The sequence below is a fragment of the Aquarana catesbeiana genome, linkage group LG03 (assembly GCF_042186555.1).
Source record: "Aquarana catesbeiana isolate 2022-GZ linkage group LG03, ASM4218655v1, whole genome shotgun sequence".
Taxonomy (NCBI): Eukaryota; Metazoa; Chordata; class Amphibia; order Anura; family Ranidae; genus Aquarana; species Aquarana catesbeiana.
This window is the reverse complement of record NC_133326.1, coordinates 646665022-646689652: the sequence shown is the minus strand read 5'-3', so window position 1 is coordinate 646689652 and position 24631 is coordinate 646665022. Positions and strand designations below refer to the sequence as shown.

Genomic DNA, 24631 nt, shown 5'->3' with positions numbered 1-24631 from the left:
CTATTGTAAAGTCTATGGATAATCCGTGATGGGAGATAGATATAAAAGCCAGGGGGATCTCGATAGACACAGTACTAAGGGCAGCTTCCTGTTGAGTGAAGTCAGCTCTCCATAACAGCCATGAAAAAACAAAAAGAAAGCGCCTCTAAGTACAAATGCTTAATACAGTATAAAAAGCACATATTCGCACTTACATCAAGGTATGTGGGTAACAGCTTCCAATGGGAACTATATCCAGATATAGTCGAAAATCCGTGTGTAGGGGGCTTTGATGTAAACCGAGCGGATGGCCGCGGACCTCCGCACGGAGAAGCCGGCTGCAGTGCGGTAAGGCTGGATGGACACTTCCGCGTTCCAGCGAGACACACGTGAGTGTTGACGTCACCCGGACAGTTCAGATAGACGGGGATCCACTACGCGTTTCTGAGCATGCGCGAGGCTCTCAACGGGCATGCGCGCTCCTTTATCAAGTGTGAATGGGACGGGAAACAAGGAAGCTTAAATAGCTCAGCATTGGGGACAAGCAATTGCTAAAGCCAATTAAAAGAGGGGCGTGTATGCAATTTAAACAAGATAAACAACAGTAAAAGGGAATAGTTCTCCATGAATTACGATACAATATGCATATTTAGTGATGAAAATTATCAAAAGACATTCCATATCAAAATAAAAATAATAATAAAAATAAAAATAAAAGGATAGAAAAATAATTAAAAAAAAAAAATACGAAATAAAATAATATGAACAATGGTGATGATAAAAATATTAAAAAATGAAAAAATTTAAAAGTTGTTATTATATCTGTTCCAACATCCAATAGTCATACGTGTATATAAGTAGTTAGCCATGTATAAAAATAATAATAATTATATCTCAATTAGGTAAAATAAAAATGTTAGTGAGATGATCTTATTATGGTGTCATATTGTAAAAGGCCCTTGATAGAAATACAGTGGCTGAAGGCCATCATGTGTACAATAATAATGGGATTAATAAAAACAATTAAAATAGAGAAGGGATAGGAATTATGGACGCAAAACACATCTGTACCACATGTGTTGTTTTATCAGTATAGGGGAGTGAGATACGGACAGGAGACGGGATATATTATGTATTATAATATAATATAATGTAATATAAAATCATATTATATAATGGTATTGACCTCTAATTCCTCATTCAACCCATTGGGTGCCAAAGTGTCTAAAATATAAATCCAAAATGTTTCGCGCTCACATAATTTGGAAAAACGCTCAGCCTCAGATAATTTGCGTGGTATGGATTCTATTACCCATACCTGTAAACCTGCAGTGGATTGATGATGGTGTTCGAGAAAATGTCGGGGGACGCTATGTTCGTCACAACCTTTTTCTATAAATCGGCGGTATTTGCCGAACCGTTGTCGCAATGGACAAATGGTGCGTCCAACGTATAATAATTAACACGGACATGTTAGACAATAGGCCACGTAGTCAGTGGAACAGTTATAGAAACCCTCTAACTGGTAGATCTTATCCTTGTGTTGAAAGCTGTTCCAGTGTTTGTGGAATATGTATTCCATTCTTTTGTGTTCATTGTGATATCTGGTAATAAACCGTACAGTACCATTATCAGATGGCTTTACTGCCTTAGGTTTTTTGCCGGAAAGAAAGGTTGTATATGCTTGATCCACCAATTTCTCAGGAAACCCTTTTTCTAAGAATTTGTTCTTAAGATGCACGCTTTGAGTGACATAATCTGAGTCCCTAGTACAGTTTTGTCTTAGTCTACAATATTGCCCTTTTAGAATATTATTAACCCACTGTGGGTGGTGACAGCTATTATAATGTAGATAAGAATTCCCAGCAGTGGGTTTAGTGTAGTTACGTGACAGGATAGAATTCTGATCATGAAACAGTTCTAGGTCTAAAAAAGAAAGACTCTCCTCATTGTGTACAAATGTGAACGATAGGCGAAGGTCATTGGCTTTGCAGTGGGAGACAAAACGATCAACTGAAGATGGTGGACCGTCCCAGATGACAATAATGTCATCTATATATCTACCGAAAAAAATAATATGTTGAGCAAAGGGGTTGTTATTCCATATAAACCTGTCTTCCCACAGACCCATGGTCAGATTGGCATAGGAGGGGGCAAAATTAGTGCCCATAGTTGTACCATGGGTCTGTAGGTAGAAGTCATCATCAAAATGAAAGTAGTTGTGATTCAAATAAAAAGAAGTAGCTTCTGAGATGAATACAGCCTGTTTTACATTAATGGAGGGGTCAAGAGACAGAAAATGTTGGACTGTCATTAAACCTATCTGATGGGGAATGGATGTATACAGGGAATTAACGTCCAAGGAAAGCCAGGAATAGCTGTCTTGCCATCTATAGGGTGCCAGGAGTTCCATCAGGTGTATCGAATCTCGCACATAAAATGGAAGATCCTGGGCTAAAGGCTGTAGAAATGAATCAACGTATTGAGAAAATCCACTCGATATACTATTCATGGAAGCCACAATAGGTCTACCAGGGGGGTGAGAAGAATTTTTATGTATCTTGGGCAGATGATAAAAGTAAGGTGTACTATAAAATTCTTTACGTAGAAAAGAGGCCTCATTCTTAGTAATAACTTCATCCGATAGAGCAGAGTTGATCAGCTTTTCTGCTTCCAGTTTGAATTGGGGCAGAGGGTCCAAGGAAAGTTTCCTGTATGTATGACGGTCAGACAATAGTCTAGATGCTTTTGTGATGTAGGAATTTCGATCTACTATAACAATTCCACCCCCCTTGTCCGCTGGTTTGATAATAATCTCAGAGTTGTTGGAGAGAGAATGAAGGGCGGCCTTTTCTCCAGGGGTGAGATTGTGAGGACGATATTTATGTGTGTTATCTGTATGTTCGCACAATTTCTGGAGTTCAGAGAAAACTACCCTGTAAAATGTCTCTACATAAGGTCCCTTTGATCTGGTAGGATAGAATACTGATTTTGGTTTGAAGTTCGTATGTCTAACTGGAGGTGAATTTTCAAGATGTTGGGTTAGTAACTCAAGGTCTATATCTATATCTAAAGGGCCTGATTCTGGGTCTAATTCATAGACACTGATAGAGCTTTCAGATGTCTCACTCATAGTCGCACAAGGGGAGGCTGCAGGTGCAGTTGTATTCGATGTGCTCTCAACTGGTTTATTCTTAGTAGATTGATTATTAAAAAATCTTTTTAGGGTAAGGTTCCTGATAAATTTGTTAAGATCTTTAAAGAGAAGAAAGGAGTTTGGCTCTATAGTGGGTGAAAAGGTGAGTCCTTTACTGAGTAAAGAGATTTCATCTGAGGACAATGTATGTGAAGATAAGTTAAATAACTTTATCGTTTCAGTAGTTTTGCGTTGGTTTTTGGGTTTATTGCGTCCTCCTCTGCATCCTCGTCTATGTGTTTTCTTTTTAGGCATTGTTTGTGATGTGGACCCTTCTCTAAAAAAGAAAAAGTAAGGGCTTCAGAGTGGGAGGCTATTTCACCACTGTGAAAATCTCCTAGTAAAAGGTTAGGTCTAATGGAGTGGGTGGTACTTGATTTGGAGGCAGAGGATACATGTACATTATTATCGGATTGAGAGGGAGGGGGGGTTGCCACATAAGTGGTGAATAATGTAGGTTCAAGATTTAGGCTCTCCGAAGGTGTAGATATTGGTAAAGCCTGAGATGAACTTATAGAGGACAGTGGGGAATGAGGAGTAGTTGATGTGATGTCTGTTCTGTCTGCTGATTGTTTGATCTTGTTCATTTGGATGGTATCGTGTCTGTGTGATGTCGAGGTCCCAGATAAATGACCGAGGTTTTGGATCTAATGTAAGAGGTCTATATGAGGTAGAAGATTTTTTATGTGGAGGTCTATGTGAGATAGATGGTTTTTTATGTGGGACTCTAAGGGATGAGACCTGAGTGGATGGAAGGGGGAAATTATCCTCTTTAGTATTAATGGAAAACGATTTGGTGGGATGAGATGTCAAAGACATTAAAGCAGGTATATGGTTGTTGAGTTTCCAAGAAAATATTTTCTTGTGTCTATAATCCTCTAGATCTCTATGAAATTTACCAAGCTTGGTTTGAATGAGATTATTTTCCTTATTTTTAGTATTCTTTTTGAGAGTCTCTAACCAGGTAGGTGGAATTTTGAGGTTAAAAGAGCTAATTTCTGATGTCAGAATCTGTATCTGGTTTACCATCTCGCTATATTTCAGATTTCTTTGACTGATGATCACTTCTATCCATTTCATAGTACAGAACTCGGCCAGATTTTCCCATTCTGCATTATGAGTGGTATCAAGAAAGGAACAGGATTTTAAGATCCTCAGCCCTCTGGGGGAGAGTTTTTCTTTTAGTGGCTTTTAAGAAAAAATTGGTCCCACCAATGGGTATTGGCCGCATGAATTAGTCTTTCTAGTTTCTTGAATTTACCACAAAGGGTATATCTATCAGGACGAGTAAGTTTGGAGGAATGACAAAATAATTCAGTAGGTAAAGTGGTATATAATGTATCCAATGTCTCATATTTATGGAATTCTATATAATTATCTGTATAATAATCTGTAAAATAACAACAAGATAGATGATGATAAAATAACCATATACAATTTTACAAAGGCACCGTATATAGCTATATGTATATGTGTGCACTCACAATAGTGTGCATGCACACACATATGTGCCCAAAATAATCCTGTGAACCCGGCAGCAGTACAAGACTTCTATCAATAGCAGTATAATAAAATGTATTATGTAGCAGCGCTCAAGTCCATTAATATAAAAGATAGTCCAATGCTGTATGGTGGAGACGTATAAATTATAAGTCTATTGTAAAGTCTATGGATAATCCGTGATGGGAGATAGATATAAAAGCCAGGGGGATCTCGATAGACACAGTACTAAGGGCAGCTTCCTGTTGAGTGAAGTCAGCTCTCCATAGCAGCCATGAAAAAACAAAGAGAAAGCGCCTCTAAGTACAAATGTTTAATACAGTATAAAAAGCACATATTCGCACTTACATCAAGGTATGTGGGTAACAGCTTCCAATGGGAACTATATCCAGGTATAGTCGAAAATCCGTGTGTAGGGGGCTTTGATGTAAACCGAGCAGATGGCCGCGGACCTCCGCACGGAGAAGCCGGCTGCAGTGCTGTAAGGCTGGATGGACACTTCCACGTTCCAGCGAGACACACGTGAGTGTTGACGTCACCCGGACAGTTCAGATGGACAGGGAGCCACTACGCGTTTCTGAGCATGCGCAAGGCTCTCAACGGGCATGCGCGCTCCTTTATCAAGTGTGAATGGGACGGGAAACAAGGAAGCTTAAATAGCTCAGCATTGGGGACAAGCAATTGCTAAAGCCATTTAAAAGAGGGGCGTGTATGCAATTTAAACAAGATAAACAACAGTAAAAGGGAATAGTTCTCCATGAATTACGATACAATATGCATATTTAGTGATGAAACTTATCAAAAGACATTCCATATCAAAATTAAAATAATAATAAAAATAAAAATAAAAGGATAGAAAAATAATTAAAAAAAAAATTATGAAATAAAATAATATGAACAATGGTGATGATAAAAATATTAAAAAATTAAAAAGTTGTTATTATATCTGTTACAACATCCAATAGTCATACGTGTATATAAGTAGTTAGCCATGTATAAAAATAATAATAATTATATCTCAAGTAGGTAAAATAAAAATGTTAGTGAGATGATCTTATTATGGTGTCATATTGTAAAAGGCCCTTGATAGAAATACAGTGGCTGAAGGCCATCATGTGTACAATAATAATGAGATTAATAAAAACAATTAAAATAGGGAAGGGATAGGAATTATGGACGCACAACACATCTGTACCACATGTGTTGTTTTATCAGTATAGGGGAGTGAGATACGGACAGGAGACGGGATATATTATGTATTATAATATAATGTAATATAAAATCATATTATATAATGGTATTGACCTCTAATTCCTCATTCAACCCATTGGGTGCCAAAGTGTCTAAAATATAAATCCAAAATGTTTCGCGCTCACATAATTTGGAAAAGCGCTCAGCCTCAGATAATTTGCGTGGTATGGATTCTATTACCCATACCTGTAAACCTGCAGTGGATTGATGATGGTGTTCGAGAAAATGTCGGGGGACGCTATGTTCGTCTCAACCTTTTTCTATAAATCGGCGGTGTTTGCCGAACCGTTGTCAGACAATAGACAATAGACTACGTAGTCAGTGGAACAGTTATAGAAACCCTCTAACTGGTAGATCTTATCCTTGTGTTGAAAGCTACGTTGGCCGTGTCTAACAAAAGCGCAGGTCTTGCATAAGGCTTTATTACACCTATACATGCCTGTAAGTGGAATAAGACAAAGAGTATTTTCTGGTTTGGTGGTTTTTAATTTGCTAGGTGCTAGCTTATTTTTTAATGTTGGGGCCCTTCTATAAGTGACCTTCGGTTTATCACCAAGATCATTGTTAAGAAAGGGATCCTGTTTTAAGATATTCCAGTGTTTGTGGAATATGTATTCCATTCTTTTTCCTCAGACCCTCTGCCCCAATTCAAACTGGAAGCAGAAAAGCTGATCAACTCTGCTCTAGCGGATGAAATTATTACTAAGAATGAGGCCTCTTTTCTACGTAAAGAATTTTATAGTACACCTTACTTTTATCATCTGCCCAAGATACATAAAAATTCTTCTCACCCCCCTGGTAGACCTATTGTGGCTTCCATGAATAGTATATCGAGTGGATTTTCTCAATACGTTGATTCATTTCTACAGCCTTTAGCCCAGGATCTTCCATCTTATGTGCGAGATTCGATACACCTGATGGAACTCCTGGCACCCTATAGATGGCAAGACAGCTATTCCTGGCTTTCCTTGGACGTTAATTCCCTGTATACGTTCATTCCCCATCAGATAGATTTAATGGCAGTCCAACATTTTCTCTCTCTTGACCCCTCCATTTATGTGAAACAGGCTGTATTCATCTCAGAAGCTACTTCTTTTTGTTTGAATCACAACTACTTTCATTTTGATGATGACTTCTACCTACAGACCTATGGTACAGCTATGGGCACTAATTTTGCCCCCTCCTATGCCAATCTGACCATGGGTCTGTGGGAAGACAGGTTTATATGGAATAACAACCCTTTTGCCCAACATATTATTTTTTTCGGTAGATATATAGATGACATTATTGTCATCTGGGACGGTCCACCATCTTCAGTTGATCGTTTTGTCTCCCACTGCAATGCCAATGACCTTGGCCTATCATTCACAATTTTACACAATGAGGAGAGTCTTTCTTTTTTAAACCTAGAACTGTTTCATGATCAGAATTCTATCCTGTCACGTAACTACACTAAACCCACTGCGGGGAATTCTTATCTACATTATAATAGCTGTCACCACCCACAGTGGGTTAATAAGATTCCAAAAGGGCAATATTGTAGACTAAGACAAAACTTTACTAGGGACTCAGATTATATCACTCAAAGCGTGCATCTTAAGAACAAATTCTTAGAAAAAGGGTTTCCTGAGCAATTGGTGGATCAAGCATATACAACCTTTCTTTCTAAGGCAGTAAAACCATCTGATAATGGTACTGTATGGTTTATTACCAGATATCACAATGAACACAAAAGAATGGAATACATATTCCACAAACACTGGAATATCTTAAAACAGGATCCCTTTCTTAACAACTTAACAACTTTCAGTAAAAAAAGGGAGGACAGACCATATTGGCCCCATATTGGCCCCATAAAGAATGAGGAGGGACATCTGGTTACAAAGGATGGGGAGATGGCGAAGGTATTGAATTTATTCTTCTCCTCAATCTTCATGAGTGAATCGGGGGGCTTCAGTAACCAAAACTGCAGTGTTTATCCTCATGACACAACACAGGAAGCACCTTCATGGTTAACAGAGGACAGAATTAAAATTAGACTTGAGAAACTTAACATTAATGGGACCAGATGGCTTGCATCCAAGGGTACTTAGGGAACTCAGTCAAGTGATTGCCAGACCGTTGTTCCTAATTTTTACAGACAGTCTATTGACTGGAATGGTACCAGCTGATTGGAGAAAAGCCAATGTAGCACCAATATTTAAAAAGGGCCCAAAATACATCCCTGGGAATTACAGACCAGTTAGCCTAACATCAATAGTATGTAAACTCTTGGAAGGGATGATAAGGGACTATATACAAGATTTTAGTAATAAGAACGATATCATTAGCAGTAATCAGCATGGATTCATGAAGAATCGTTCTTGCCAATCCAATCTATTAACCTTCTATGAGGAGGTGAGTTGCCATCTAGATAAAGGAAGGCCCGTAGACGTGGTGTATCTGGATTTTGCAAAAGCATTTGACACAGTTCCCCATAAACGTTTACTGTACAAAATAAGGTCAGTTGGCATGGACCATAGGGTGAGTACATGGATTGAAAACTGGCTACAAGGGCGAGTTCAGAGGGTGGTGATAAATGGGGAGTACTCAGAATGGTCAGGGGTGGGTAGTGGGGTTCCCCAGGGTTCTGTGCTGGGACCAATCCTTTTTAATTTGTTTATAAACGACCTGGAGGATGGGATAAACAGTTCAATCTCTGTATTTGCAGACGATACTAAGCTAAGCAGGGCATTAACCTCTCCGCAGGATGTGGAAACCTTGCAAAAAGACCTGAACAAATTAATGGGGTGGGCGACTACATGGCAAATGAGGTTCAATGTAGAAAAATGTAAAATAATGCATTTGGGTGGCAAAAATATGAATGCAATCTATACACTGGGGGGAGAACCTCTGGGGGAATCTAGGATGGAAAAGGACCTGGGGGTCCTAGTAGATGATAGGCTCAGCAATGGCATGCAATGCCAAGCTGCTGCTAATAAAGGAAACAGAATATTGGCATGCATTAAAAGGAGGATCAACTCCTCTACAAGGCTCTGGTCCGGCCGCACCTGGAGTATGCTGTCCAGTTCTTGGCACCAGTCCTCAGGAAGGATGTACTGGAAATGGAGCGAGTACAAAGAAGGGCAACAAAGCTAATAAAGGGTCTGGAGGATATTAGTTATGAGCAAAGGTTGTAAGCACTGAACTTATTCTCTCTGGAGAAGAGACGCTTGAGAGGGGATATGATTTTAATTTACAAATACTGTACTGGTGACCCCACAATAGGGATAAAACTTTTTTGCAGAAGAGAGTTTAATAAGACTCGTGGCCACTCATTACAATTAGAAGAAAAGAGGTTTAACCTTAAACTACGTAGAGGGTTCTTTACTGTAAGAGTGGCAAGGATGTGGAATTCCCTTCCACAGGCGGTGGTCTCAGCGGGGAGCATTGATAGCTTCAAGAAACTATTAGATAATCACCTGAATGACCGCAACATACAGGGATATATAATGTAATACTGACACATAATCACACACATAGGTTGGACTTGATGGACTTGTGTCTTTTTTCAACCTCACCTACTATGTAACTATATGTAACTATGTAACTATGTAACAATGATCTTGGTGATAAACCGAAGGTAACTTATAGAAGGGCCCCAACATTAAAAAATAAGCTAGCACCTAGCAAATTAAAAACCACCAAACCAGAAAATACTCTTTGTCTTATTCCACTTACAGGCATGTATAGGTGTAATAAAGCCTTATGCAAGACCTGCGCTTTTGTTAGACACGGCCAACGTAGCTTTCAACACAAGGATAAGATCTACCAGTTAGAGGGTTTCTATAACTGTTCCACTGACTACGTGGTCTATTGTCTAACATGTCCGTGTAAATTATTATACGTTGGACGCACCATTTGTCCATTGCGACAACGGTTCGGCAAATACTGCCGATTTATAGAAAAAGGTTGTGACGAACATAGCGTCCCCCGACATTTTCTCGAACACCATCATCAATCCACTGCAGGTTTACAGGTATGGGTAATAGAATCCATACCACGCAAATTATCTGAGGCTGAGCGCTTTTCCAAATTATGTGAGCGCGAAACATTTTGGATTTATATTTTAGACACTTTGGCACCCAATGGGTTGAATGAGGAATTAGAGGTCAATACCATTATATAATATGATTTTATATTACATTATATTATATTATAATACATAATATATCCCGTCTCCTGTCCGTATCTCACTCCCCTATACTGATAAAACAACACATGTGGTACAGATGTGTTTTGCGTCCATAATTCCTATCCCTTCCCTATTTTAATTGTTTTTATTAATCTCATTATTATTGTACACATGATGGCCTTCAGCCACTGTATTTCTATCAAGGGCCTTTTACAATATGACACCATAATAAGATCATCTCACTAACATTTTTATTTTACCTAATTGAGATATAATTATTATTATTTTTATACATGGATAACTACTTATATACACGTATGACTATTGGATGTTGTAACAGATATAATAACAACTTTTTAATTTTTTAATATTTTTATCATCACCATTGTTCATATTATTTTATTTCATATTTTTTTTTTTAATTATTTTTCTATCCTTTTATTTTTATTTTTATTATTACTTTTATTTTGATATGGAATGTCTTTTGATAAGTTTCATCACTAAATATGCATATTGTATCGTAATTCACGGAGAACTATTCCCTTTTACTGTTGTTTATCTTGTTTAAATTGCATACACGCCCCTCTTTTAATTGGCTTTAGCAATTGCTTGTCCCCAATGCTGAGCTATTTAAGCTTCCTTGTTTCCCGTCCCATTCACACTTGATAAAGGAGCGCGCATGCCCGTTGAGAGCCTCGCGCATGCTCAGAAACGCGTAGTGGATCCCCATCTATCTGAACTGTCCAGGTGACGTCAACACTCACGTGTGTCTCGCTGGAACATGGAAGTGTCCATCCAGCCTTACCGCACTGCAGCCGGCTTCTCCGTGCGGAGGTCCGCGGCCATCCGCTCGGTTTACATCAAAGCCCCCTACACACGGATTTTCGACTATAGCTGGATATAGTTCCCATTGGAAGCTGTTACCCACATACCTTGATGTAAGTGCGAATATGTGCTTTTTATACTGTATTAAACATTTGTACTTAGAGGCGCTTTCTCTTTGTTTTTTCATGGAGATGAATGTAGGTTTCTATTTACGGAAGGATGGTGTTCATCTATCCGACGTAGGGATTGACTTATGGTCTATGGGTTTGCAGGAGGTGATTCAACAGGCCCTGTGGGTGTGGAGGGGCCCTCAAGTGTAAGGTTGTCACACTTTTGGGCTGTGGCTGTGTTCTTCTGGTGGTTCTTTGACGGGGCAGTAAAAGAAGGGATAAAATAAGGGGTGGGGGGCTCATCGTTAGCATGTGCCCCTCCGGTGTATTCCTGAACGTTGGAGGGAATACTGGATTTTGTGGTGCTGCGGGAAGGGGTTGTCTCCAAGCGGCTACAGCTGGAGGCCTATTAGTTTGGTAAATATCCCAAATTGCGTTGGTGTTATACAATGGTATACATTGGTTACATTGGAAAGGTGGGTCACCGTCAGAGACCATCAGACTGGGGTTAACAGTTTATGTTATTACGTTATTATTTATTGGTTATTTATTGGTTATTTATTGGAGTTATTATTTGGAAGTGTTTTAATAAAAGAGGCTGTTATGGCCATTTTACTCCAATAAAGAGAAGGTGTGGTCTCATTATTTCAGATGGGTAAGATAAGGGGTTGGAGTATTACGGTGACTGAATGTAGGGGACATTTGGTCTACACTGGTCGTGAACTTAAAATTAAAAATAAGCGCTGTACAGTGGACCTCCAATCATTATTCAATTACTCTGACCAGTGTCTCTGTATATAATTATACCAAAGATTACAGTAATTACTTATGAAGCAGTTTATGTCAAGGTCAAGCTCTATGTTTAACCCTTTCGGGCTAAGCGTATCTGTCAGAAAGATCCACTGCGTTTTTCTTTTGGAGAGCTCCCGCACCAAATTACAACCCCTCCACGCTGGCTTGATATGGTCTATACCCCAAAATTTGAGACCAGATGGATCTTGGCCATGATGCAGCTTGAAATAGAGAGACACATCATGGTCCTTAAAGCTGATAGCTATATTGTGCACATGTTCTGCGATTCTAATCTTCAATAGACGTTTGGTCCTCCCTATGTGCATTAACCCACAAGGGCATTGTAAGGCATAAACAACATGAGATGTATTACATGTGATAAATTGCTTGATTGTGAATTCCTTATTATTCGAGGTTGAGGAGAATTTCTCATCTCCCCTCATGGGTCTAGACACCTCCTTATATGCCTTACATTTTCTACATGCAAAGAATCCATTTTGATCCCAAAAAGATGGAATTCGACTTGGGGGGTCTATTACTCTTTTCACAATAAGATCTCCAAAACTCGGGGCCTTGCGGTAAATAAACTTTGGTTTAGGGGGAAGTACTTTTATCAAAGTTTTGTCTAGACGTAAAACATGCCAATGTGTATGAAAAATATTCTTAACCTCTCTGAACTATGAATGAAAGGAAGATGTGAACCCCCATTCATGGTCCATATTGTTGTTCTCCATAGCTCTATCCCTCAGACACAGTCCTCGAGGCAGGGCCCTAATTTCCTCCATTATAGGGTCTAATTGTTGTGATTTGTATCCCTTTTCTAGAAATCTATCTTTTTTAGCACCATAGCTTGTTGGTCAAAGTCATACACTGAGGAGCAGTTCCTCCTTACCCTCATCATTTGGCCTTTGGGCACATTCTTCAGCCACAAGGGATGGTGGCCACTATGAGTGGGTAGGAAGCTGTTCCTGTCCGTGGGTTTGAAAAAACTTTAGTCTGTAGCCCATCTTCAACCCTGAAGATGGTAACATCCAAAAAGTGAATTTGTTTTGTGCTCCACTGGCTGGTCAATTTTATATTATGCTTATTATCATTCAAGTGGTCTAAATACTCTTTAGGTGAGGATTCAGGCCCTGCCCATAATAGTAGGAGGTCATCAATATAGTGCCTATAGAATAGGAGCTCTGGCCTCCTCTCATGGAACACCACCTTGTCCTCCCACTCGCCCATGAAGAGGTTGGCAATACTGGGCAAGAATTTTACGCTCATTGCCACGCCCCTCTTTTGGGTAAAAAAATGATGACCAAACCAAAAATAGTTGTGCGAAAGGCAGAAGTCTAATGCATTTCTTAAAAATACTTTCTGACTGAATGGCAAGTCTTCTCTTTTGCTAAGTGCCCAATTAAGGGCCAACAAAGCATCCTCATGTTGCATAACCGTGTATAAACTGGTCACATCAGATGTAACCAGATATACTTCATCCTTACCCGTGAGGATAATCTCTTGTAATTCCTGCAGTAAACTTTTTGTGTCTTTCAAATAGGCTTTCGTAGCCATAACACTTTTTTGTAAAAAGGTGTCCAGGTATTGCCAAGGCCTCGATGTCACTGTCACTGATTTTGGTGAAAGGTGCACTCATCAATTATCAGCTTTAAACTCCATCTTTGTACACTAGAGACTGTTTTTTCTCACCATTATCCACATATCTATCTGTTGTAAACATTTTTTGCATATTTGGTAGTGACCATACACTAGCCAGTCAGTTTGTTCGTATACTAATGGTAGCGCCGCTTTGATGTTTATTTGTTAATGTCTAACAGTAGGGATGGGCTATCTGTTCGAGTCGAACATGAGTTTGACTCAAACATTGGCTGTTCGCCCGTTCGCCGAACAGCGAACAATTTGGGGTGTTCGCGACAAATTCAAAAAGCTGCTGAACACCCTTTAAAAGTCTATGGGAGAAATCTAAAGTGCTCATTTTAAAGATTAATATGCAAGTTATAAGTCATAAAAAGTGTTTGGGGACCTGGGTCCTGCCCCAGGGGACATGTATCAAGACAAAAAAAAGTTTTAAAAACGTCAGTTTTTTCGGAAGCAGTGATTTTAATAATGCTTAAAGTGAAACGATAAAAGTGAAATATTCCTTTAAATTTCATATGTGGGGGGGGTGTCTATAGTATGCCTGTAAAGTAGAACATGTTTCCCGTGTTTATAACAGTCCAAGAGCAAAATGACATTTCTAAAAAAAAGTCATTTAAAAGTGTTGGCTATTAATGAAATGTCGGTCATGACAATACACATAAAAGTCATTGAAAGTCATTGAAAAAAAAAATGCGTGGGGGTCCCCCAAAATTCCATTACCATGCCCTTCAAGACTGGTATGGATATTAAGGGGGAACTCCGTGCCAAAATTAAAAAAGAAATGGCATGGGGTTCCCCCAAAAATCAGGTCTGGTATGGATTTTAAGGGGAACTCCGCACCAAAATTTAAAAAAAATGGCGTGGGGTTCCCCCAAACATCCACACCAGACCCTTATCCAAGCATGCAACCTGCAGGCTGCAGGAAAAGAGGGGGGATGAGAGAGCGCCCCCCCTCCTGAACCATACCAGGCTACATGCCTCATCCCCAAGGGCCTCATCCCCACAACTCTTGCCCGGTGGTTGTGGGGGTCTGCGGGAGGGAGGCTTATTGGAATCTGGAAGCCCCCTTTAACAACATTATGGGTGCCCCGTCCCCCTCTGATGCAACGCAGGATTCCCGTTGCATCAGAGGGGGCGGGGTCACCTGTAACGTCACTGGGAAACCCCGGCGTTTCCCCTTGTGAGAGGGGGACGGGGTCACTTGACGGGTGGCCCCGCCCTCAGCTACATAAGAACTGGCAAGCTGGCGCTGCGTCATTGGCTGGGTGCCTCCGGTGGAGGCAGGATCCTGTGCGTGTTCCTCGCTGAAGTCGCGGGAGATCATCCATCGCTGGAGATCGAGAATTGGATTACATTGCTGGAGTAGGAGCATGGATTTATTGGACTACATCGCTGGAATCTCTTTTTTATTTTCTATTTTTAATAAAGGACTTGTCCCAAGCCATCTCCTGTGTTTTTTTTTACATTTTGACACTTTCTTTTTGTGAAATGGTAGGGATACAATGTACCCCTTACCAGTTCACATGGGGGGTTGGGATCTGGGTGTCCCCTTTGTTAAAGGGGGCTTCCAGATTCCAATAAGTCCCCAGCCCGCAGACCCTCATAACCACCGGGCAAGGGTTGTGGGGATGAGGCCCTTGTCCCCGTCAACATGGGGAAATCCTCCCCATGGTATGGATTTTTGGGGGGAACCCCACGCCATTTTTTTAAAATTTTGGCGCGGAGTTCCCCTTAATATCTATACCAGACCTGAAGGGCCTGGTTATGAAATTTTGGGGGACCCACACACATTTTTAAAAAAAGACTTTCAATGACTTTTATGTGTATTGTTAGGACCGACAATTCATTAATAGCCGACACTAGCGCTAGCACTTTTAAATTACTTTTTTCCTTTAGAAATGTCATTTTGCTCTCGGACTGTTATAAACACGGGAAACATGCGCTACTTTACAGGCATACTATAGACACCCCCCAGATACGAAATTTAAAGGAATATTTCACTTTTATTGTTTCACTTTAAGCATTATTAAAATCACTGCTCCCAAAAAAACAGCCATTTTTAAAACTTTTTTTTGCATTGATACATGTCCCCTGGGGCAGGACCCAGGTCCCCAAACACTTTTTTATGACAATAACTTGCATATTAAAACTTTAAAATTAGCACTTTTGATTTTTCATGTTCGTGTCCCATAGACTTTAATGGTGTTCGCGTGTTCGAACAAATTTTTTGCCTGTTCGCATGTTCTGTATGCGAACCGAACAGGGGGGGTGTTCGGCCCATCCCTATCTAACAGTTTCGAATTTCACTATTCACAACTCTATTGCCTATATGTATTAATTGTTTTAAGTGGCTGCTGATCGAGAGATATTTTATCTAGTTTTTATTTACATTATTACCTGTGCTGAAGTCACCTGCTACTCCATAGCACTGAGATAGGAAGAGTGGGGTAGGGTGGGATGTTTTTCTTCCTTTTTTAACATTTGTTACATTTTTTACTCTAGCTAGCAATGGATGTTTTCAGGTTTCTACATAACAGGGAAATTGATCTTGCTAGCCTTTTCTCGGCTAATGAGCAATCAAGTGCTGAGGAGAATTATGATGCTATGTTTACAGCTTTGGGTAGTGCTCTAGAAAAACGAATTATAACGTGGTGGGACATATGTACCATAGAGTACTACCTAAAAGAATATATTATAGTACGCAGCCTAAGGTGGGAGGTTACACCTCAGGATGGATTAGATGATTCTGACTCCATGGCTGAATGGTTGGGTTTCAATCGGCTTTAACCACTTCAATACCAGGTACTTATACACCTTCCTGCCCAAGCCAAGTTTGCTCCTTCAATGACGGGCACTGATATGGCAGCACCGATGGGTACTTATGAGTGGCACTGATGGGTACTTATGGGTGGCACGGATGGGCACTGATAGGCACTGATTTGTCACTAATAGGTGGGCACTGCAGGGCATGGATGACCACAGAGGTGGCACTGATGGACACTGAATGGTGGGCACTGATGACACTGATGGGTGGCATTGCTGGGCATCAGTTGTCTGATCTGCTGCATAATGTTGTCAGTCAGTGCCCATTTGTGGGCACTGATTGGCATATATTTGGCATATTTTTGTATATGTAGATGGCCATGGGGTACGTACCTGGCCATCCACATGTTGGGGGCTTCCCTGGTGGTCCTGGTTGCTTCCCTGGTGGTCCAGTGTGGGCATCCGAGGGGGGGCTGCGCTGATAAACAACCAGCACAGACCCCCCCTGTCAGGAGAGCCGTCGATCGGCTCTCCTCTACTCACGTCTGTCAGACGTGAGTGAGGAAAAGCCCATCAACGGCTCTTCCTGTTTACATCATGATCAGCCATGATTGGACAGGCCGATCATGTGGTAAAGAGCTTCCGCCGGAGGCTCTTTACCGAAATCGGTGTAGCAGTGTGTCAGACTGACGCACCGCACCACCGATCGCCGCAATGCATGCCCCCACGGGCGCACGGCGGCTGTTATCCTGTTGGACGTCATATGACGCCCAGTCAGGATAACTGAACCACCGCCCGGCCGTCATTTTGCTATAGGCCGGGCGGGAAGTGGTTAAGGACCATAATGTGTTTCTCCATTTCAAGCTGCATCATGGCCAAGATCCATCTGGTCTCAAATTTTGGATTATAGACCATATCAAGCCAGCGTGGAGGGGTTGTAATTTGGTGCGGGAGCTCTCCAAAAGAGAAGCCCAGTGGAACGTTCTGATAGATACGCTTAGCACTAAAGGGTTAAACATAGAGCTTGACATAAACTGCTTCATAAGTGATTACTGAGTCTAGTGTAATCTTTGGTATAATTATATACAGAGACACTGGTCAAAGTAATTGAATAATGATTGGAGGTCCACTGTACTTATTTTTAATTTTAAGTCCACTTCATAGTTTAGTTTTTTGAAAAATATGTAGTGAAACCTTCCCCTGTTTATTGGAAGGGGTGTCCTTTTAGAGTTCAGTCCTTGGAAAATATTAGAGAAGCTATTTTTTGAAGAAACATTGTTGAGTTGTGTTTTATCCATTCATTTAGAATGTATGTTTGCTTTGGGTAGGGTGATGCTAGTCCCAACCTTAGTTGTAGTAATACACCCACCAACAAACATTTTTATGTGTTTTTAGACACTGTTTTAATCATACATTTTGATTTTTTTCGTACTGATGTGTATTTGTTTTTTCACATATATATTTTATAATAGTTTTAGTATGCATATATTTTTTATATATATATTACATTTATGTGCATTATTTGCTGACACCTTACCAATGAATTTACTAATGTCGTTGAGATTTAAAATTAATATTGTGTTTGGTGCAACCAGTTAAACTTTTTCTATTAATTGCTATTTTAATTATAAATGGTCTTCCTTTATATCAGCTATGACAGGATATGAGTTAAGATTGTAATGGTCTTTGACTTAATGTCGGTTGGTATTTGGTTGTCATTATCATATTGGCCTTTTCATAGTATGTGGCTACCCCTTTTTCTGTGCACCGTAGGAAAAAAATGGTGGTAGGTATGTAATTGGTTAACTCCAATTACGTACTTTATAGATAAATACTGGGATGCCGCGCCGTAAGACAAAGCCCTTTGACAAAGTCGTAATGATGAAACGCGCCAGGTTGTGATCTTACTATGAAATTATGTCAGCAACGCTGTGCGTTCCAGGACCCAGAGATCTGAACCAGAAGGAGGAAGTGCCGAATGCCGAGATCAGTCCAATCTCCACCGAAGCACACTCGGTTTCTTTAGCTTTTGGGAAAAGTGTATTGTCCTAAGCTCACAATACACCAGCTTTGAGCTATATGACCACTTTTGAACATACATAGTGTCATTGAATACTGGATTTTATTGAGTTACTTAATAAATGGTGAAACGGAATTATGCCCCGTACACACAGTCGGACTTTGTTCGGACATTCCGACAACGAAATCCTAGGATTTTTTCAGACGGATGTTGGCTCAAACTTGTCTTGCATACACACGGTCACACAAAGTTGTTGGAAAATCCGATCGTTCTAAACGCGGTGATGTAAAACACGTACGTCGGGACTATAAACGGGGCAGTGGCCAATAGCTTTCATCTCTTTATTTATTCTGAGCATGCGTGGCACTTTGTCCGTCGGATTTGTGTACACACGATCGGAATTTCCGACAACGGATTTTGTTGTCGGAAAAATTTATATCCTGCTCTCAAACTTTGTGTGTCGAAAATCCGATGGAAAATGTGTGATGGAGCCTACACACGGTCGGAATGTCCTATCACACATTTACCATTGGAAAATCCGACCGTGTGTACAGGGCATTAGACTATGTGGAGTCTCTCTTCTTATGTCCTTGGATTTCGGAGGTCCCTATAAAGACATCCGGATCGAACATATTGCAGGATACTGATTGAAGCCTGATAATCTTCGGGTTCTGGTGAGTTTAAACCCCTTGGGGGTGTGTTGAGCATGTGGTGGAAGAAAGGATTTTGGTGAAAGGTGCACTCATCAATTATCAGATTTAAACTCCATCTGTGTACACTAGAGACTGTTTTTTCTCACCATTATCCACATATCTATCTGTTGTAACCATTTTTTGCGTATTTGGTAGTGACCATATACTAGTCAGTCAATTTGTTCGTATACTGATGGGAGCACCGCTTTGATGTTTATTTGTTACTGTCTAACAGTTTCACATCTATTGTCTATATGTATTACTTGTTTTAAGCGGCTGCTGATCGAGAGATATTTTATCTAGTTTTTATTTACATTATTACCTGTACTGAACTCACCTGTTACACCATAGCGCCGAGATAGGGAGAGTGGGGTAGGGCAATGTGTTTTTCTTCCTTTTTTAACATTTTTGGGACCATTGGCATTTATATAGCGATCAGTGCTATAAAAATGCCCTGATTACTGTAAAAATGTCACTGGCAGGGAAGGGGTTAACCACTAGGGGACAATCAAGGGGTTAATTGTGTTCCCTCTCTGTGTTCTAACTGAAGGGGGGATGGTACTGTCTAGGGGAGATGACAGATCGCTGTTCATACTTTGTATGAACAGACGATCGGTCACTTCTCCCCTCAGAGATCGTGAAACTGTGTGTTTACACACACAGATCCCAGTTCCCGGTGTTTCAGCAGCAATCGCGGGAGCCCGGCGGTGATCGCGACCATTGGGCACTCACATCAGTGAGCGCACGCCTAGTGGCCACAGGGCGAAGTGATGTTACATAACATCATTTCGCCCAGCCATGCCATTCTGCCACAGTAGAACTGCGGTGGCTGGTCGGCAAGTGGTTAATAAGTCACTGGGACCAGATGGCTTAAACCCGAGGGTCCTTAGGGAACTCAGTCAAGTAATCGCCAGACCATTGTACCTAATTGTTACTGACAGTCTACTGACTGGAATGGTACCAGCTGATTGGAGAAAAGCCAATGTAGCACCAATATTTAAAAAAGGGCCAAAATACATCCCTGGGAATTACAGACCAGTTAGCCTAACATCAATAGTATGCAAGCTCTTGGAGGGGATGATAAGGGACTATATACAAGATTTTAGTAATGAAAGCGGTATCATTAGCAGTAATCAGCATGGATTCATGAAGAATCGTTCTTGCCAAACCAATCTATTAACCTTCTATGAAGAGGTGAGCTGCCATTTAGATAAAGGAAGGCCGTAGATGTGGTGTATCTGGATTTTGCATAAACGTTTACTGTACAAAGTAAGGTCCGTTGGTATGGATCATAGGGTGAGTACATGGATTAAAAACTGGCTACAAGGGCGAGTTCAGAGGGTGGTGATAAATGGGGAGTACTCAGGATAGTCAGGGGTGGGTAGTGGGGTCCCCCAGGGCTCTGTTCTGGGACCAAACCTATTTAATTTGTGCATAAACGACTTGGATGATGGGGTAAACAGTTCAATCTCTTTATTTGCGGACGATACTAAGCTAAGCAGAGCAATAACTTCTCCGCAGGAGGTGAAAACCTTGCAAGATGATCTTAACAAATTAATGGGGTGGGTAACTATATGGCAAATGAGGTTTAATGTGGAAAATGTAAAATAATGCATTTGCATGGCAAAAATATGAATGCAATCTACTCACTGGGGGGAGAACCTCTGGGGAACCAAGGTGGCCCTAGTAGATGATAGGCTCAGCAATGGCATGCAATGGTATTCTGCTAACAAAGCAAACAAAATATTGGCATGCATTAAAAAGGGATTAACTCCAGAGATAAAGTGATGATTCTCCCACTCTATAAGACTCTGGACTGGCCGCACCTAGAGTATGCTGTCCAGTTCTGGGCACCAGTCCTCAGGAAGGATGTACTGGAAATGGAGCTAGTACAAAGAAGGGCAACAAAGTTAATAAAGGGTCTGGAGGATATTAGTTATGAAGAAAGGTTCTGAGCACTGAACTTATTCTCTCTGGAGAAGAGACGTTTGAAAGGGGATAAGATTTAGATTTACAAATACCATACTGGTGACCCCACAATAGGGATAAAACTTCCGCAGAAGGGAGTTTAATAAGACACGTGGCCACTCACTAAAATTAGAAGAAAAGAGGTTTAACCTTAAACTGCGTTGAGGGTTCTTTACTGTAAGAGTGGCAAGGATGTGGAATTCCCTTCCACAGGCAGTGGTTTCAGCGGGGAGCATCGATAGTTTCAAAAAACTATTAGATAAGCACTTGAACGACCACAACATACAGGGATATACAATGTAATACTGACATATAATACTGACATATAATCACACACATAGGTTGGACTTAATGGACTTGTGTCTTTTTTTCAACCTCACCTACTATGTAACTGGATCAACTGTGGGTATAGGATTGTATAGTTTTTTTTCCCTTTTATTGGTTGAACTAGACAGACTTGTGCTTTTTATTCAACCAGACTAATTATGTGTCGTATATACTCGAGTATAAGCCAACTTTTTCAGCATATTTTTTTATGCTGAAAAAGCCCCCCTCGGCTTATACTCAAATGAGGGTCTCGAGTGAGGGTGCAGCCTCACTGTGCCCATCTGAAGCTGTACCTTTGATAACCAAAACAGCAGATGTCTCCCACTGTGTCATGCAGTCTGTTCGGCGGCCATTCACTGTAACAAAGCCCCGCCTCCTCCTCGTCCGTGATAAACGGAACACTGAACACTGATACAATGCTGGGAATCAGTGTTCCATCTATCACTGACGAGGAGGAGGCGGGGCTTTGTTACAGTGGACAGCCACTGAACAGACTGCATGACACAGCGGGAAACACCCACTGTTTTGGTTACCAAAGGCACAGTTGCAGATGGGCACAGTGAGAGGCTGCAGATGGGCACAGTCAGGCAGCAGATGGGCACAATGAGGCTGCAAATGGGCACAGTGAGGCTGCAGATAGGCACAGTGGGGCTGCAGATGGGCACTTATGATACAGGTGGGAACAGTGAGGCTGCGGATGGACACAGTGAGGCTGCAGATGGGCACAGTGAGGCTGCAGATGGGCAATGATGATACAGGTGGGCACAGTGAGGAGGCGGATGGGCACAGTGAGGCTGCAGATGGGCAGAGTGAGGCTGCAGATGGACACTGATGATACAGGTGGGCACAGTTAGGCTGCAGATGTGCATTGTTTACCCAGTAGCTGCTGCATTTCCCACCGTAAGCTTATACTCGAGTCAATACATTTTCCCAGTTTCTTGTGGTAAAATTCGGTGCCTCTCTTATCTTTGTACAGAGGTTCCAGTGGGATTCAGCTCAATGGAACGACGCTGTGTGGCGAAGATTTCTAGCTCCCTTCTGTTCACATTGATGTTTGCATATGGATACCTGTACTTTGAAAATGAAGAATGGCTCAATAAAAGATTGATGGTGTTTCGGGGGCATTTAAGTGACCAGGAAATCCCTCCTCCTGTAAACAACCTGATCTATCCAGGCTTCCAACACCCTCTGGCCCCCCCTTACCCTTACCCATACAAGTTCCTCATCAACCAGGAGAAGAAGTGCAAAGACCGGAACCCCTTTCTAGTCATGATGGTAATTAGTAAGTCTCATGATATCAATACTAGGCATGTCATTCGAGAAACCTGGGGCAATGAGAGTAATTATGATGTTGACGTGGTGAGGATCTTTTTGGTTGGTCTTCCAAATTTAATTTTGAACAGAACCCAGAGGATGCTGGAGGAGGAAAATGAAGCCTTTGAGGATATTGTCCAACAAGACTTCATGGACACTTACTATAACCTTACTTTAAAAACCTTAATGGGCATAGAATGGGTTGCTAAATTCTGCCCCACAGCCAGCTATGTGTTGAAAATAGATGATGACATGTTCCTCAATGTAGACTACCTTGTCCATCAGCTTCTTCGCCCAGATCTTCCAGTCCGTACCAACTATTTCACAGGGCACATATGGAAAAATTCAGGACCACTGAGGGGTAAAGAACACAAATGGTATGTCCCTAAGGAAGTCTACCCCAATGACACCTACCCACCCTACTGCTCTGGAACTGGCTATGTCTTTTCTGCAGACATGGCAAAAACAATATATGATATAGCACAGGTGATTCGAGTCATACCCATGGAAGACGCTTTTATGGGAATTTGCCTTTATGAACTCCATATTGCACCCACTGCATCCCCTCGTGGTATATTCAATGGTCACCGGATTAATTATAATCGTTGTCAATTTAAGAAGCTCATTACAGTCCACCATTATGGGATTACTGAGCTGAGGACAGTATGGGCAGATTTTTGGACTAACAAAACTTTAGGATGCTGATAAAAGGCATTTAAATATTTTACAACACAGGGACATGAGAGTGCTAGACTTTACAGTATCCTGTATGCACACCAATTTTGGTTCACTAGTAGCACCCAACTGTTAGGATTTAATCTGTATAAGGACCTAAAAAAATTAAAGAGACCCTGCCTTTAAAAAAAAAAAGGATTATACTTACTTTTCTGTGGGGGTAGAATCTAACTACGGTTGCACTTTTGGTTAAGTACTCACCGTTACCAAGTACCAATACCGTTTGTGGTGCAATTTGAGCCCATACAAAATGAATGGGCTCAAATCGCACTGCAAAAAATTATATACAATACAAAATACAATTTTCTGTCGATTTGTAATCAAGCAGGCCCTTGCCCTACATGGTTTTGGTAAATCTAAAGGAAATCAGACAACAAAAGTTGTATAGTGTGTAGAGCTGCACGATTAATCATCAAGAATCGTTATCACGATTATTTCCCTGTTGCGATCTTGAAAAAAGTGTTTCACGATTCTGTCTATGCAAAGAATTCTCTCTGCTCTTCCGAAGCCACAGGCCTCAAAAGAAAGGAAGAGAAAATCCGGGCAGTCTGCCAAGAATCACAACATTCTTTAGCAGTGGAACTAAGTATAAAGATTGTAACAATTTGTCAAAGGAATAGACTTTGTGTGTAAATGAAGAAAGTTTAACCACTTAAACACTAAACCTTTTTCTGACATTTGTTGGTTTCAAGTTAAATTTTTTTTTTTGCTAGAAAATTACTTATGCATAGACCACAAAACAATGGTGGCCTGGGGCTTCCAAACCTATGGCACTACTTTCTTGCTGCCAGACTCTCACAACCAGGGCCGTCTTTAGCGCAGGGCAAACAGGGCACTTGCCCTGGGCCCAATCTTTGTTGGGGGGCCCGTGCTAGCCATGAATTGTTGCCCCAATGACAGCTTTGCAGAGCGCACAGAGGACACGGGAGGATGTATTCCTTGCTAGCCAGCTGAGAGGGGGCGGGGCCGGGAACTCCACTGACGCTCTGACCCCGCCCACGTGCAGCCTGTGTACTGGGAAAAGAGCTTCTGTAGTGAGAGCCAGTGATCGAAGTGGGAGTGTCAGTGGAGCTTCTGGCCCCGCCCCCTCTATACTGGCTGGTGAATACAGAGGTCCGGGGGCGGGGCCGGGAGCTCCAATGACACTCCCACTCCGATCACTGGCTCACACTAGAGGCGCTCTATTCCGAGTACACAGGCTGCACGTGGGCGGGGTCAGAGCGTCAGTGGAGCTCCCGGCCCCGCCCCTCTCAGCTGGCTAGCAAGGAATACATCCTTCCATGTCCTCTGTGCGCTCTGCAAAGCTGTCATTGGGGCGACAATTCACGGCTAGCGCGGGCCCCC

General features: G+C 41.3%; 1 protein-coding gene across 4 annotated transcripts in view; it reads left to right on the top strand.

Moving 5' to 3' along the window:
• Positions 1 to 24631, top strand: part of LOC141133303 (beta-1,3-galactosyltransferase 2-like) — a 480268-nt gene that overhangs the window by 102942 nt on the left and 352695 nt on the right. The window contains exon 3 of one of the 4 annotated variants that reach the window (XM_073622585.1): positions 22215 to 24173. The exons of 2 other annotated variants lie outside the window; for them this stretch is intronic. In XM_073622585.1, coding sequence (XP_073478686.1) covers positions 22215 to 23257 — 1043 coding nt within the window. In that variant the 3' untranslated portion in view covers positions 23258 to 24173. Of the gene's footprint in view, positions 1 to 22214; positions 24174 to 24631 lie in introns of those variants that run through there. One more of the 4 variants, XM_073622590.1, reaches the window with a different exon arrangement.